The sequence below is a fragment of the Gobio gobio genome (genome assembly GCF_949357685.1).
Source record: "Gobio gobio genome assembly, chromosome: 18".
Classification (NCBI taxonomy): domain Eukaryota; kingdom Metazoa; phylum Chordata; class Actinopteri; order Cypriniformes; family Gobionidae; genus Gobio; species Gobio gobio.
Window position 1 is genome coordinate 21,409,059 of NC_137111.1, and position 13,839 is coordinate 21,422,897.

At 37.2% G+C, this 13,839-nt stretch overlaps 2 protein-coding genes across 12 annotated transcripts in view; one reads left to right on the forward strand and one right to left on the reverse strand.

Moving 5' to 3' along the window:
• Window positions 1-772: 772 nt before the first annotated feature.
• Window positions 773-4,421, reverse strand: gphb5 (glycoprotein hormone subunit beta 5). The gene is made up of 4 exons (XM_079841969.1): window positions 4,195-4,421; window positions 4,027-4,100; window positions 3,082-3,280; window positions 773-1,816 (listed from the first exon to the last, which is right to left on the reverse strand). Exons 2-4 carry the CDS (start codon window positions 4,053-4,055, stop codon window positions 1,625-1,627), a joined length of 420 nt encoding a protein of 139 aa, XP_079698095.1. The 5' UTR covers window positions 4,056-4,100; window positions 4,195-4,421; the 3' UTR covers window positions 773-1,624.
• A 3,131-nt stretch (window positions 4,422-7,552) lies between these two features.
• syne2b (spectrin repeat containing, nuclear envelope 2b) overlaps window positions 7,553-13,839 on the forward strand; it is a 124,283-nt gene continuing 117,996 nt past the window's right edge. For all 11 annotated transcript variants that reach the window (XM_079843340.1, XM_079843345.1, XM_079843348.1 and 8 more), the window contains exons 1-2: window positions 7,553-7,738; window positions 9,844-9,981. In XM_079843340.1, the coding sequence (XP_079699466.1) occupies window positions 9,894-9,981 (88 nt within the window). In that variant the 5' untranslated portion in view covers window positions 7,553-7,738; window positions 9,844-9,893. The remainder of the gene's footprint in view (window positions 7,739-9,843; window positions 9,982-13,839) is intronic.

Here is a 13,839-nt window from a genome sequence, read left to right on the forward strand (position 1 = left end):
GTCCATGAGTTGGGCCAGATTTAGAGTTTGTTTATTTGACAGCTAATTGAATGGAAGTGATTTGACAGAAGGGTAATTTTGGTAATTAATCTGGGACAAAGGAGGCATTGGGGGAGGTTTGACATTTCTGGGAATGCTGGTGAATTACATACATGCCAACATTACCGTAGCAACAAAATCACTTGGTACACCATTGATCAAAAGCCAGGAAAATTATGGTCCTACCAGGCCCCAGGGCACCAGCCGATTTGGAGGTCCCCTCTTGTACCCCCACACAAACGTTTTTTGCCAGGGATTTAAAAAAGGGAAAAATTGTATCTTGTATTTGCAAGTTAAAATAACTGAAATATGATGTTATATTGCATCAGCCAAAGTTAAGAATTAGTTTTTAGCTTCTCATATTTTTACAAGATGCAACTCAGTGGATATATTTTTTTCCCACTCTTGTGGAGAAACAATTACATTTACATGAACATTTACCTTGAGTGTTAATGTGATACTTTATATAGAAATACACTTCCGTGCAAACGTTTGAGGTCTGTTTTGAAATAAGTCTCTTATGCATTTAACATAAAACATACAGTAAAAATAGCAACAATGTGAAATGAAGTATTGAAATATTATTACATTTTAAAATAACTGAAGTGAAGTATTAAAATAAATGTTTTCTATTTAATATATTATAATTTACATATTAAAAGGAAACATATTCCTGTAATGACAGTCTTCAGGGTCTCATGATCCTTCAGAAATCCTTCTAATATGCTGATTTGCTGCTCAAGTCACATTTCTTTTTATTATCAATGCTGAAAGCAATTTCACTGGTTAGTAGTCTGCAATATCTTGTGATCATTTCCAGTACAAAACTGCTGAATTTGACCTCTGAGGCATTACACACCAGAATGTGTTCAGGGTTATAATGGAAACGCTAATAATCGTGTCTGCTGCTCAATAAGATGCCAGAATAGAAGAAAATGTTTTCTCATCAGTTTCACATTAGCGAGGTTTTAAATCATTTACCTTGTTTGGACTGCTAGAACATGTGAACTAATACAGCTTTCTGAAAAATTAGTCAGTGCTGCGGGAAGCTGATGATGAGAAAATGTATTCTCATTCTCATGCGTGTGAAACAACGTAAATGCTCAGATACAGGAATGGATTAAGTATATGAACTAAGTAAATACACAAAAAGTTTAAATCCATTCGGCCTGAGAAGGAAAAATCGGAGCAGGTGTTGTGTGTGTATATATATAATTTCAAACAAAATTTTGCTGACCCAAACTGTTTAACAATATGTGGATTCGTATGGGCTATGTTTGTTTGTGTCAATTAAAAGAATAAGATGGAACCTTGTAATGTTACGTAATTTTATGTCCTGTCGCTAGGATCCTTGTTTTTCAATTTATGACAGAAGATTGCAGTTTTATTTTATTAATCATTTTGCTCTTTTCAGAAAAAATGAGGATTTAAAATAAAAAATGATAAGAAAGAAACATACAGACACCATTTGAAGGTAAACTCTCTCCCACATGTACATAGACATCAAACTGATTTATGTTATTCCGGCAGTGCACATGGCCTTTGATGTTGTAACCGTAACAAAATGGCTGGTTTCTCCTGCATATCAGACAGAGGTGATGCATTCAGTGGTGCTGGTGAGACAAACCCCACAGTCACATCGGAGGGCCACTGGATAGGTGTAGAACGGGTCCACATCTGCTGAGCAGTTCGGCAGCTGCACCGTCTCTAATCGACTCTTGTTATAGGTGCACACGCGCTGATGAGACTCGATGAAGGGCGGGTCCAGGACAGGCTTCTGCAGTGATTGACAGGTGATGAGAGGGTATGTCAGACTGAGGACTTTTCATTTCTATATGATTTATTTTTTAGATTGTACACTTAAAAGCATCTGTCATAATTTACACACCCTCAAGTTGTTCCAAACCTGTATGAATTTCTGTGTTCTGCTGAACACAAAGGAAGAATGTTTGTAACCAAGCAGATCTCGGCAGCCATTGCCTACCATAGTGAGGGAAGAAATACTATGGTAGTCAGTGGCTGGCGAGATCTGCTTTAATGTTGTCAGGTTGATTCAGTTATATTAAATTCAATTTTGGAGTTAAAAGTAGTTGATTTTGACTTTTTACAGTGTATGTTGCTGTACTCGTACAATAAACTGTCACTCTCCTTCAGATCATTGTATAAATAGGAGCAGTAATAATACAAGTAATGGTAGCATTTTATTTTACAATCTTGTTCTACATGTTCATACTGTGTGTATGTACTTATTATAGTGATTACAATAACTGTGTAATAACTAGGTACTAAACCTACCCTTAAACATAGCCTTTAGAGTTGCCTTATATTACCCAGTACTTTTTTAGGTAAGAATGCTGTATGTACATGTAAGTGCGTATATTGGACAATAAAGTGCAATCCTAGTAATATTTATACATAATAATACTATGTAAAACATCTGTTACAAAAAACAATAAATTTTTTTTAATGAAAAACATTTATAAAAAAAAAATAATTCAGTAAAAAATAGAGCCAGGCCTGACAGAGCAAATAATGCTACAATTTTTCTGTTTTTTGTCCCCCTTTAATTTCCAGCAATCAGCCCAAGAGGTTCCCCGCCTCTCTCTTAAGAGCACTAAAGGAAAAGCTGTTACATTTTTTTTTCTTTTTCAGAAAGTGATTATTTGGGTCAGACTGAGTTCTGGTAAACACAATTACAAACACAATCAATAATGCAAATGCAAACTGTAATATATTTTTTCTAATATAAAATCCTTTTTTTTTTCAAAACCCCGTTTGCAGCTTCAGTTTGTATTAAAAACTAAATCACCTCGTCTATTATTTTTGCCACTGTGTAATATATCTAGGGTATTCATTTGATTAACTAGTTCTATTTTAAAACCCTGTTAAATCATTTGAATGCACTACAATTCTTGTAATAAAGTATTTTCTCCTTGACAGTTTTATATCATCCTGATTAAGTATTCATCACATTCCAGGTGTGTTGCAAGAGCTCTAATCTCTGGCTTTAGTGAATGTTCACAGGCTGAAATATAGTCTTACTTCCCAGGTCTCACAGCGTCCCCAGCAGGCATCAGTGGTGATGTGCAGCCCACCGCATCCCGGCTTACGGGCCAGAAAGGTGAATTCTCGAACTGCGCAGCCGATGAAACGTTTCAGGTTGAGCACAGACGCCTCAGTATGAGCTCTACAGCACAGCCAAACAGCCAGTGTCACACAGCACAGAGTCACAGGAGACAATCTGCCACACACACACACACACACAGAAAACATAAGAGTTCATGTTGATGAAGTCAAGCAATTACTATTAATTAACCTAACACATGCAGTTTATAATTAGAGCTATTAATAATTTGAGTTGTAATGATCCATGAAAACATAACTGTTTTTCTTTCACTTAAGGTCACATTAAAACTTTTGTAAATCTTGTAGAACGCCTTCAACATGTAGCTACACTGTCATTCAATTAAAAAATTGAAGAAATTAACGCTTTCATTGATCAAAGATGACAGAAAAGACATAATGTTATAATATGACAAAAGATTTCTATTTCAAATAAATGTTGTTATTTTGAACTTTCTATTGATCGATGAATCCTGAAAAAAATATCTCGGCTTCCACACAAATATTAAGCAGCACAACTGTTATTAACATTGATAATAAAAATAAATGTTTCTTGAGCAGCAAATCAGCATATTATAATGATTTCTGAAGGATCAAATGACACTGACGACTGAAGTAAATATGCTAAAAATGTAAGCTTTGCCATCAAATAATAAATTACATTAAAATAAGTTTTTTTAAACAGTAATAATATTTAACAATATAAATATTTTTTATTGAATAAATTACATAAAAAATTCTTACCAACCCCAAAATTTTGAAAAGAGGTGTATTACTATTTTACCCTATTAAAACTATGATGAGATATACTAAAATGCTGCTTCCATAAACTGCTGTGAAAAAGTGATTTGGTAAGTTTCTCACCCCTGTGCTCTAGACCTCAGATGAGCCATTGCTGTTTCCAGTGATTGTGGATCTCAGTGGGTTAAAACAGGTGCCTAAATCACAGTAATTAACAAAACAAAAGTATTTCTAAAACATAAACCTCACTTATCTTACTTCTATTTGTCTTGTCAGCAAGGTCAAAGATACCTGGGCAGCAGATGCAGCACAGCTGAACTCTCCAGAATCAGTGAGCGAGAAATCTCACTTGCAGCCCTGAAGAAGCTCCGACACTGAACTTGCTCAAATCTGTAATTTATTAGAAACGGCACTGCCCACCCCTCCTAAAACACACGGGGCTGTCTCTGTAGCGCCAACTGCATCCAGCAGTAATAAAGAGATGTCACATAAGACCAAAGACAAACAGGGAAGGAGCCGATGTGTCCATGTTGCGTGGAGGTTGATCCAGCCCCTCAGGCTCTGAAATCTCTGCACGTCTTACTTGTTAGTACTCAGGTACATCAGCCGTACACCCATTAACTTCATGAAGAGGAAAGAACCTTTTTTTGTTCAGACTCATTCACATGGAAGAGAATGGGAAGAACCTTCATCCTCTAATCCATGTATTTATTTATTTATTTATTCATCCATCCATCGTGTGGGCTGTGGTTAGTCCTGGCTCCAGAAAGAATAGGGAGGTGTCAGGACAGGTTAAAGGAGACGTCAGGCTCCAAACACTCTGAGTTTAGTCAGATATTTACCATGGCAACATGGTGGCAAAATCAAAGAAGCGATTTTCTGAAAATTAGGTCTTTATTATTGACAACTGAGGGGCAAGGATGACAGCTGAGCTGACTTTATTCAGTTCTTTATACGCAATTAAAGTTAAAGTTGCTGTCTGTAACTCTTTTGGTTTCAAACTTTACAAAAATGTTATAATGAGAATGTACAACATGAATCCATTTTCCAAACCGTGTTTTTGTCTTACCCTGAATCATTATGGTACACTTATAATAAGTGTTTATATTGGGACTATTTCAGACCGGTCTGGTAGGAACCGCTGCGGAGGAGCACAGTCGCTGCGCGACTCGCCATAGACATAAACAGAGAGAAGTAGCTCCGGCTGCAATGTTCTTCCGCAAGACGCATGCAGTTCTGTTTATTAACCTCTAGAACGCAAAAAGTTATGGACTGCAGCTTTATATAAAATTACATTGAAAATGTTTGTATTTTATAAGTGACAAACAGGCATTGACACAACTATTTACTGCCAAATCAAACAGAAGTCTGAAGACAATAACATTAGGATTGATCTAACTGGGGCCACTAAATTATAGACATTTGATTAATGATTGCCAAAAAAGTTCATATTCTTTTCCATTATGACTATCCTTTTGTAAAATTACTGACATTTTTTAGCACTTTGTATGTACAAAATATTAATAGAAAAAGAGAAACAAACAAACAATTGCTGATAAAATAAAATAAATGTCATGTACAGAATATCTACTACCTGAAAAGTACAAAGTAGGCCTACCTATTGAGTAAGCAAGTTGTTTTTCTCTGCATTAAATTGAGAGTCTGAGACCATCTTCAAATGACTTTTCTAAAATTATGCCACAGTGACATCTAGTGGTCAATATGGGAATTAGTTTCTGGTTAACTTCAGAGAACCAATATGATCTAATCACATATCATTTGAATAGTGTGATCACGCTGGCTCAAAACATTTCCTTTAGTTCTTCATCAGTTTCTTCTACACATTGTTAGTAGTATTAATTTAATTATTGTAATTATTAAGGATCTATATGTCATGTGAACTGCATATAAGATATATGTACACTGGTGGACAAGTATCAAGTTATACAGTGAGAATTATGCAGTGGCTATCAGGGGTCCACTGTTTTAAAACATATTTTAAGAGTACATTTAAAATGTAGGCTACCTGTACGTTATAAAAAGGTTGTGCTATATTTGTTGTAGCCTATGAAAATCTATAACAACGTTTTTAACAACCATATTTTGTGCTATAGGCCTGTTTGTTATATGTAAATCTATAATAAAATGATATACACCGATCAGGCATAACATTATGACAGGTGATTATCTCTTCATCACGACACCTGTTAGTGGGTGTTGATGTGTTAGAAGCAGGAAAAATGGACAAGTGGGATTTGAGTGAGTTTGACAAGGGCCAAATTGTGATGGCTAGACAACTGGGTCAGAGCATCTCCAAAACTGCAGCTCTTGTGGGGTGTTCCCAGTCTGCAGTGGTCAGTATCTATCAAAAGTGGTCCAAGGAAGGAACAGTGGTGAAACGGCGACAGGGTCATGGGTGGCCAAGGCTCATTGATGCACTTGGGGAGCAAAGTCTGGCCTGTGTGGTCTGGTCAAACAGACGAGCTACTGTAGCTCAAATTGCTCAAGAAGTTAATGCTGGTTCTGATAGAAAGGTGACAGAATACACAGTGCATCGCAGTTTGTTGCGTATGGGGCTGCATAGCCGCAGACCAGTCAGGGTGCCCATGCTGACCCCTGTCCACCGCCGAAAGCACCAACAGTGGGGACGTGAGCATCAGAACTGGACCACGGAGCAATGGAAGAAGGTGGCCTGGTCCAATGAATCATGTTTTCTTTTATATCATGTGAATGCCCAGGTGTGTGTGTGTCGCTTAGCCGGCAGAGACAGTGTGATGCTTTGGGCAATGTTCTGCTGGGAAACCATGGGTCCTGCCATCCATGTGGATGTTACTTTGACACGTACCACCTACCTAAGCATTGTTGCAGACCATGTACACCCTTTCATGGAAATGGTGTTCTCTGGTGGCTGTGGCCTCTTTCAGCAGGATAATGTGCCCTGCCACAAGGCAAAAATTATTCAGGAATGGTTTGAGGAGCCCAACAATGAGTTAGAGGTGTTGACTTGGCCTGCAAATTCTCATACCTTCAAATACCTCACTCTGTGGGATGTGCTGAACAAACAAGTCCAAGTCTTAAAGGATCTGCTGCTAACATATTTGTGCCAGATACCACACCTTCAGGGGAATAGTGAAGTCCATGCCTCGACGGGTCAGGGCTGTTTTGGCAGCAAAAGGGGGACCAACACAATATTAGGAAGGTGGTCATAATGTCTGATCGGTGAATAATGATAGCGCTTTATCGATGTGCTGCTTGAAACTGGTGTCAATGGAAAGAGGTCGAACTTAGTGTCTATAGGCCTATTTAACAACTGGTGAAAAATACGCGCGGTGACAAACTTTTAGCCATGTACTGCTGTATTTGATCATTTCTCAATACTGAAACCATCTTAAAACCTATACATGTGAAACTTTCTGTAACTTTTAGACATACCCTATTTTGTCTTCTTTGGCGTGGCTGAAGCATTCATTTGGTGGGCGACCTGCACAAATGCACTCATAATTCGCAGCGTGGGGTTATTGATCTACATAAAGGGTTAATTTGGTAGTTTGTCTGCTATGCTCCTTTAGGTCTATGAGCTGCCCTGAGTGGTCGTTATAATTAGAGACCCCGCGGGCGCGTCGGATTACACTCACTCCGCTGGCCGGTCGCTTCTCCCGGTGAGCTCAGCTGGGAACGGGAGGGAATCCAGTAGCTTCACTCTTCGCTACACGCAGTAATGTGAACTCCCTAACGATTCATATTTGTCGTTATTGCAGTTGACGGGAAACATTCAACACTGGATATGTAGGCTAAGTGGACATTTGAAGAGAGTTTTTCATACTTTGCCAAACATGTGAGTAGAACTTGAGTTCTTCTGAACAGACCCACCTTGGCAGCTGTAAGGTCGTAGAATAACGCATAACACACGTTAAATCGTAATCACACCATATTTATTTTAATGTAGCCTATTAATTAGGCCTATATTTGTTGCTTTTATTTGTTTTGTTTTTTTTCTGAGAAAATAGCTTCTATAAAATATCCTTAATACTTAAAAAATATATAAAATAAATAAATAAATAGCCTACTAATAACTTATATGTAGGCTTATAGGCTAATATAGGCCTATAAGTAGTTTTAGTTCAAACAATTACTGTCAGGATTCAAATAACGGCATAAAGTCATGCAGTATCATTGTATATGTGATATTAACTATTGTGCTCTGTTTGGAACACGTGCCCGCGCTATTTTGGGGCCCGTGGTGCGAGCGACGCCCCTCGCGCGCTCGCTCAAGGCATTCTGTGTGTCAAAGGTCACTCTGTTTATTCTGGACCGTGTGCGGAACGTTTTTGTCATTATTGTCATCTGTCATTTTTTGTGTCATTGACTTGTTCAACATTTTGGGTACATATGTAAAGATGTGAACCAAATTGGAGGAAAGCTTAGTTAGCCTACGTAAAGCCACTTACAGCTCTTAGAGGGATGGGATGAACACAGGTTTGTTTTTGTTTTTGGCAATCATTTAACTTATATATGTATATAAAAATGTAGATAACACATGTTTTAAAAGGCCCTATTGGGCATTGGTTTAAATGAGTAGTTCACACAAATCAGCTGTGGCAATCCTGTAACTAAAAATGAACAAAATGGAGGTGGGTAAACATTCTGGGTGAATTATCCTTTGTTTTGTTCAAAGGCAGTTTGAGACACTTCAGTTCTTTGACAGTGTTTTTGTCGTTTTCAGGCATAGGGCTAGTGACATGTTTCCACAGAAGATTTGTCTCTGCTTTGCATGGGTGAACATCCTGTGGTAATGTTGTGTTCTGTACGTGTGAAATGCTTCAGATGCTGTGGTGGTCAGTCCGTGTGGATGAAGTTTCCATGTAACTTCCATGTCATTTAGTGTGATTTGACTGTGATGATGATCCCAGCACACATTATCAGAGATAATGCACAGATAATTTTGATCTCTGGGAATGTGTCCGTTTCGTGTTAATACCATGCTGTATTTTCATTCCACATTATTAAAGACAGTATGTGCACTCTCTCTCTCTCTGTTCTTGTTCCTGGGATTCCATCCCAAAATAGCACACCCCTCTGTACTATTCTAACAGAGTCACGTTGTGCTGCAAGGACATGCAATGACATTTTACATGACTTTATGATTTTATTGTTTATTTAAGAAATTAGTCTTTAATTGTTTTTCTATTGTCTTAATCTAAAACAAAATATTAATTCCCCACACATTCTTAAAAAAAGTTTTGGATCCTTAGAAGGCATAATCACTGACTTTGTCTACCCACAGGAATTTAAAGACATCATGAAAAGGAAAGGTGTGATAATCTTTTCTTAGTTATTGTGACGTGAAACGGCTTCTAAAACAAGAAGAAATGTAGATCTTGTCCATCAGAACATTATCAGACCAAGTCTAGTGTACCTTTTTATAGAAATGCTTCCTTAAATTAGCCTACAAAACAAACCCTTCAAGAAAGTTACAGCAAAAAAAGAAATGCATAACAGAATTTACGGCCCCACTTTATATTAGGTGGCCTTAACTACTATGTACTTACATCAAAAATAAGTACAATGTACTTTATTGTGTTCATATTGTATTGCAAAACACTTTTGCTGATATTGAGGTGGATACGGGTAAAGTTAAGGACAGGTGTGGTGGTATGGGTTAGTTTAAGGGTAGGGTTAGGTGTAAGGGAAATGTCAACAGTGCAATTATAAATGTTACTACAGAAATGTATTACAGATGTAATTAAATGCGGGTAATATTGAAAATGTAAGTACAATGTAAAAAAAAATTATGTACACAATAAATGCGTTGTATCAAATGATTAATTCAACTGTTAGTACATAGTAGTTAAGGCCACCTAATATAAAGTGGGTCCGAAATTACTTTTAAAATGTTAAAATGAACCTGGACTGCTATGACATCCTCTGTCCCCTCCACAGATGCTGCAATCCCTCAGGTGGTTCTCAGCTGAACTGTCTCCGTGGGAACCATGACATCACAGAGGACATCCGTAGACCCGCCCGATGAACGTGGCTCTCTCCCACTAGACATCGATGATGTCCACATACTACTGCAAGGTCAGACTGAAGCTCAGATTGAGCATAAGACGAAAATAAAACGTTGCCATTATCTGTTATAGGTTTGACATTATCAATATATCTACTGCAATGTAATTTTCATCGGACTTTGGAAGATAGTATGAATTTATTTGTTCATTTAACAAACTTTTTATCTCATCTGTTTATTCAAGAGCAAATTAAACTGATTTATTGGTGACGTGGAACAGTACAGGTTAAAACACACCCCCCAACAAACACGTTATGCTTTGAAAGGATGGAATGAATGACTTTATTAAGGCATAAAAACAGCATGGTCACGTGTTTTGAAGATTGTTTGGTAACAGGCAGATGTAATTAAAGTTCTGTTGCCCTGAGTCATGAAGAGTTGCACAAAAGTGTTTTTTCTAGCATGCTAGGTGTGGGTAGTTAGATGTTTTTATAAATCCACAGATATCTTCCCTCTCTCTGTTGTAGTGTCTTTGTTGTTGTTTCGAGAGGCAAGTGATGAGAATGTGATTTTCTTAATGAACATCATTTAGGCAAATATTAAGGGATGATTAATTCTGGAAAGCCATAATTGCTACTCGCTTGATTGTAGAGCTGAGGGGTTGTTAAGCTCCTCCATAAGACATAAGGGGCGCCTATAAAGAAAAAGATATTAAAAAGTAATTTTTTATTGTAGTAGTAGTGTCTGTCATCATTTAATGATGGTAATCAATTATTTTAAGCAGTCAGCGTGACTTAAATGCTGACAATAATTGAGATGTTTTATTGTGTTTCAGGCTACTTGATATATTACTTTAAAATCATTAAGAGAACACTCCACTTTTTTTGAAAATAGGCTAATTTTCCAACTCCCCTAGAGTTAAACAGTTGAGTTTTACCGTTTTCGAATCCATTCAGCCGATTTCCAGGTCTGGCGGTATCACTTTTAGCATAGCTTAGCATAAATCATTCAATCTGATTAGACCGTTAGCATCTTACTCCAAAAAATGACCAAAGTTTCGATATTTTTCCTATTCAAAACTTGACTCTTCTGTATTTACATTGTGTACTAAGACCGGCGGAAAATAAAAAGTTGCGAATGACTATACTCTCATTCCTGCTTAATAATCAAGGAACTTTGCTGCCGTACCATGGGTGTAGTGGCGCAATGATATTATGCAGCGCCTGAAAATAGGCTAACTTCCGTCAACATAACCAGCGTGACAACCTGCTTGCACGAGGAGCGTGCTGGGGAATATTTTCAGGCTCTGTGTAATATCATTGCGCCTGCTGCAATCATGGTACGGCAGAAAAATTCCTTGATCAATACGCTGGAATGAGAGAATAGTTCCTAGTCATATCGGCCTAGAAAATCGCAACTTTTCATTTCATTTTTCATTTCGTCTTAGTACACGATGTAACTACAGAAGAGTCACGTTTTAAACAGGAAAAATATCGAAACTTTGAGCGAGATGCTAACGGTCTAATCAGATTCAATGATCTATGCTAAGCTATGCTAAAATTGCTACCGCCAGACCCGGAGATTGGCTGAATGGATTCGAAAACGGTAAAACTGTTTAACTCTAGGGGAGTTGGAAAATGAGCCTATTTTCAAAAAAGTGGAGTGTTCCTTTAAGGCCCCAAAACTCATGGCGAAGTTCTTTTTCGTTCTTCGCTTAGGGGTAAAATGAAGTTGGAAATATGTGAGCAACGATATACTGTTAGTGAAAATCCGACGCCGCCCACACTCCTGAGAGCGACCTTTAGATGAAAATGTAAATATGTGCTGTGCGCCTTCCTCTCAATAACAAGATAAACACACAACAAAATTGAGAAAACACCAAGCATTTTTTAAATAAAGCATAAGAAAAGTATCTGATCATAGCAACGTGGATATGTTTGCACGAGCACTGCAATTCGGCACTCCGTTTATTTATATAGCACTTTATACAATAGATTGCTTAAAATCAACCAGCTTTACCGTATTAAACATGAAAATCAGTGTCTCGTTTCATCAGAAATACTACTTAGAGGTGTAATGATACCCTCAGGTCACGATACGATACACATCACAATACTGAACTCACAATACGATATTATTGCGATACTCAATAATAAGACATGGTAAGACAAGATTTAAGACATGGTAAACGGTTAATTTTTTTTTATTGTTGATTAAAATTCTAAATTTGGTATTACATTGGGGGTGGAAATGAATAGGCTTGGACTTGGTGTTGATTCTGAAGCTGAAAATACATAATTATTTTAGACGAATATGCACTGTCACTGACTAGATATATTTAAAATAGTGTAGGCCACTTTTTTACTGGTATCATAAGACATTTGGCATTATCAGGACCCACATATACAGTATTACCCCATTGCATTATTATACATTATATTCAACATTATATATAGTATATAGCTTAATGTATTACTGACACTAAAACTCACACAGAAATTGACATTTTAGGGGTAATACAGATTGTCACTATCCATGATACATATTGTTGCATTTTTGTATTGCGATATATTGTGACACGATATATTGTTAAACCCGTAGTACAACTTAATTTTCTACTATAAAGCAGCTCTTCGGTGTGTTCATTTTTTCACTCACGGACGTTTGACCTCGGCGGTCTCAATGGGAGAAATTATAAACCAGAAAAGATTTCTATGTGAAAGAAGGCGGAGCCTCCGCACACACCTACCTATTATGTAATCGCCACGGACCTATGGTAGTACAAAGATGTTTACCAGCTGTTTGGCAAGCGGTTTTGAACTCCCAAAACCAACTCCAAACGAAGTTTGTTTTGGCCTGAATCTGTTTGAAATGACACCACATAAATTCGTTCTTTGATTTCACTTGAAATATATCGGGGCTTTTAGGAAAAAAATACCATGATGACAAACTGCACAAAATTTTTTTAAATGCTAATATTTCTCTCTGTCAGAGTTCTGAAATGAATAAAAAAAAAGTAAGTGAAAAAGGCTAAAAACTGATGGCAGGTGAATTTTTTTTCTCCATTTCTCAGGAATCCGTAGATAATCTTAACATGTTGATCAATGTTGGAGCCCTGAGGATACAGTGGAACTGCGTTAATCAGCACCTGTGTGGACATGCTGTGTGCGTTTAGTTTTGGCTTAGGTAAAAGGTGGAGCCTTTCTAAAACCTGCAGTACTGGCACTTGATCTTGAATTACTTAGCTAAAGGTTACCGGGCAAGTTGTACCGTGTGTTTATAGTAGATTTCAGTTCTTTAACTGACACATGGTCTCTAGTATTTCGATGCAGGAGTTTTGCACTGATTTGCTGTTGCACTGCAAGATGAGGCTGGTTTATAAAGTATTTCTACCATTGCACACTCCAACATACAACAACTTATTATGATCCAGGAAATTCTGAGATAGTAAATCTGATGACGTCATCATGGGTGAGTTTGTAGTAGCTTTAAAATTAGCTCTAAAACTAGTTGGACAACAGATTGTATGCAATAATTAAAATAACAATTTGTGCAGTTTTTAATTGCCATTAATATTGTTCTATCATATGTCAACACGTTATCGTGCAATTTTTTACGTAAAAATGTGTTTTTACATGCATATGATATGCATTATCACCCCATTGGGTAGGTTTAGTGGTGTGGGGTACGTGCATATAACACTTTATAAAGTGCGTATCATATGCTCGTAAAAACTCATTTTGACATGTAAATCGCACAATAAATACAATTTGTGCTATAGATATGCATTTTTTTCATGAGATCAGGCTACATATGTACATCTGAATATCATGGTGCAATCATTGCTGATGTCTCCTTAAAAGACAACAAAAAGAAGTTGGTTGAACACCCATCTGAAAGGTATTTTGCAGTTACAGAAAATAGACATT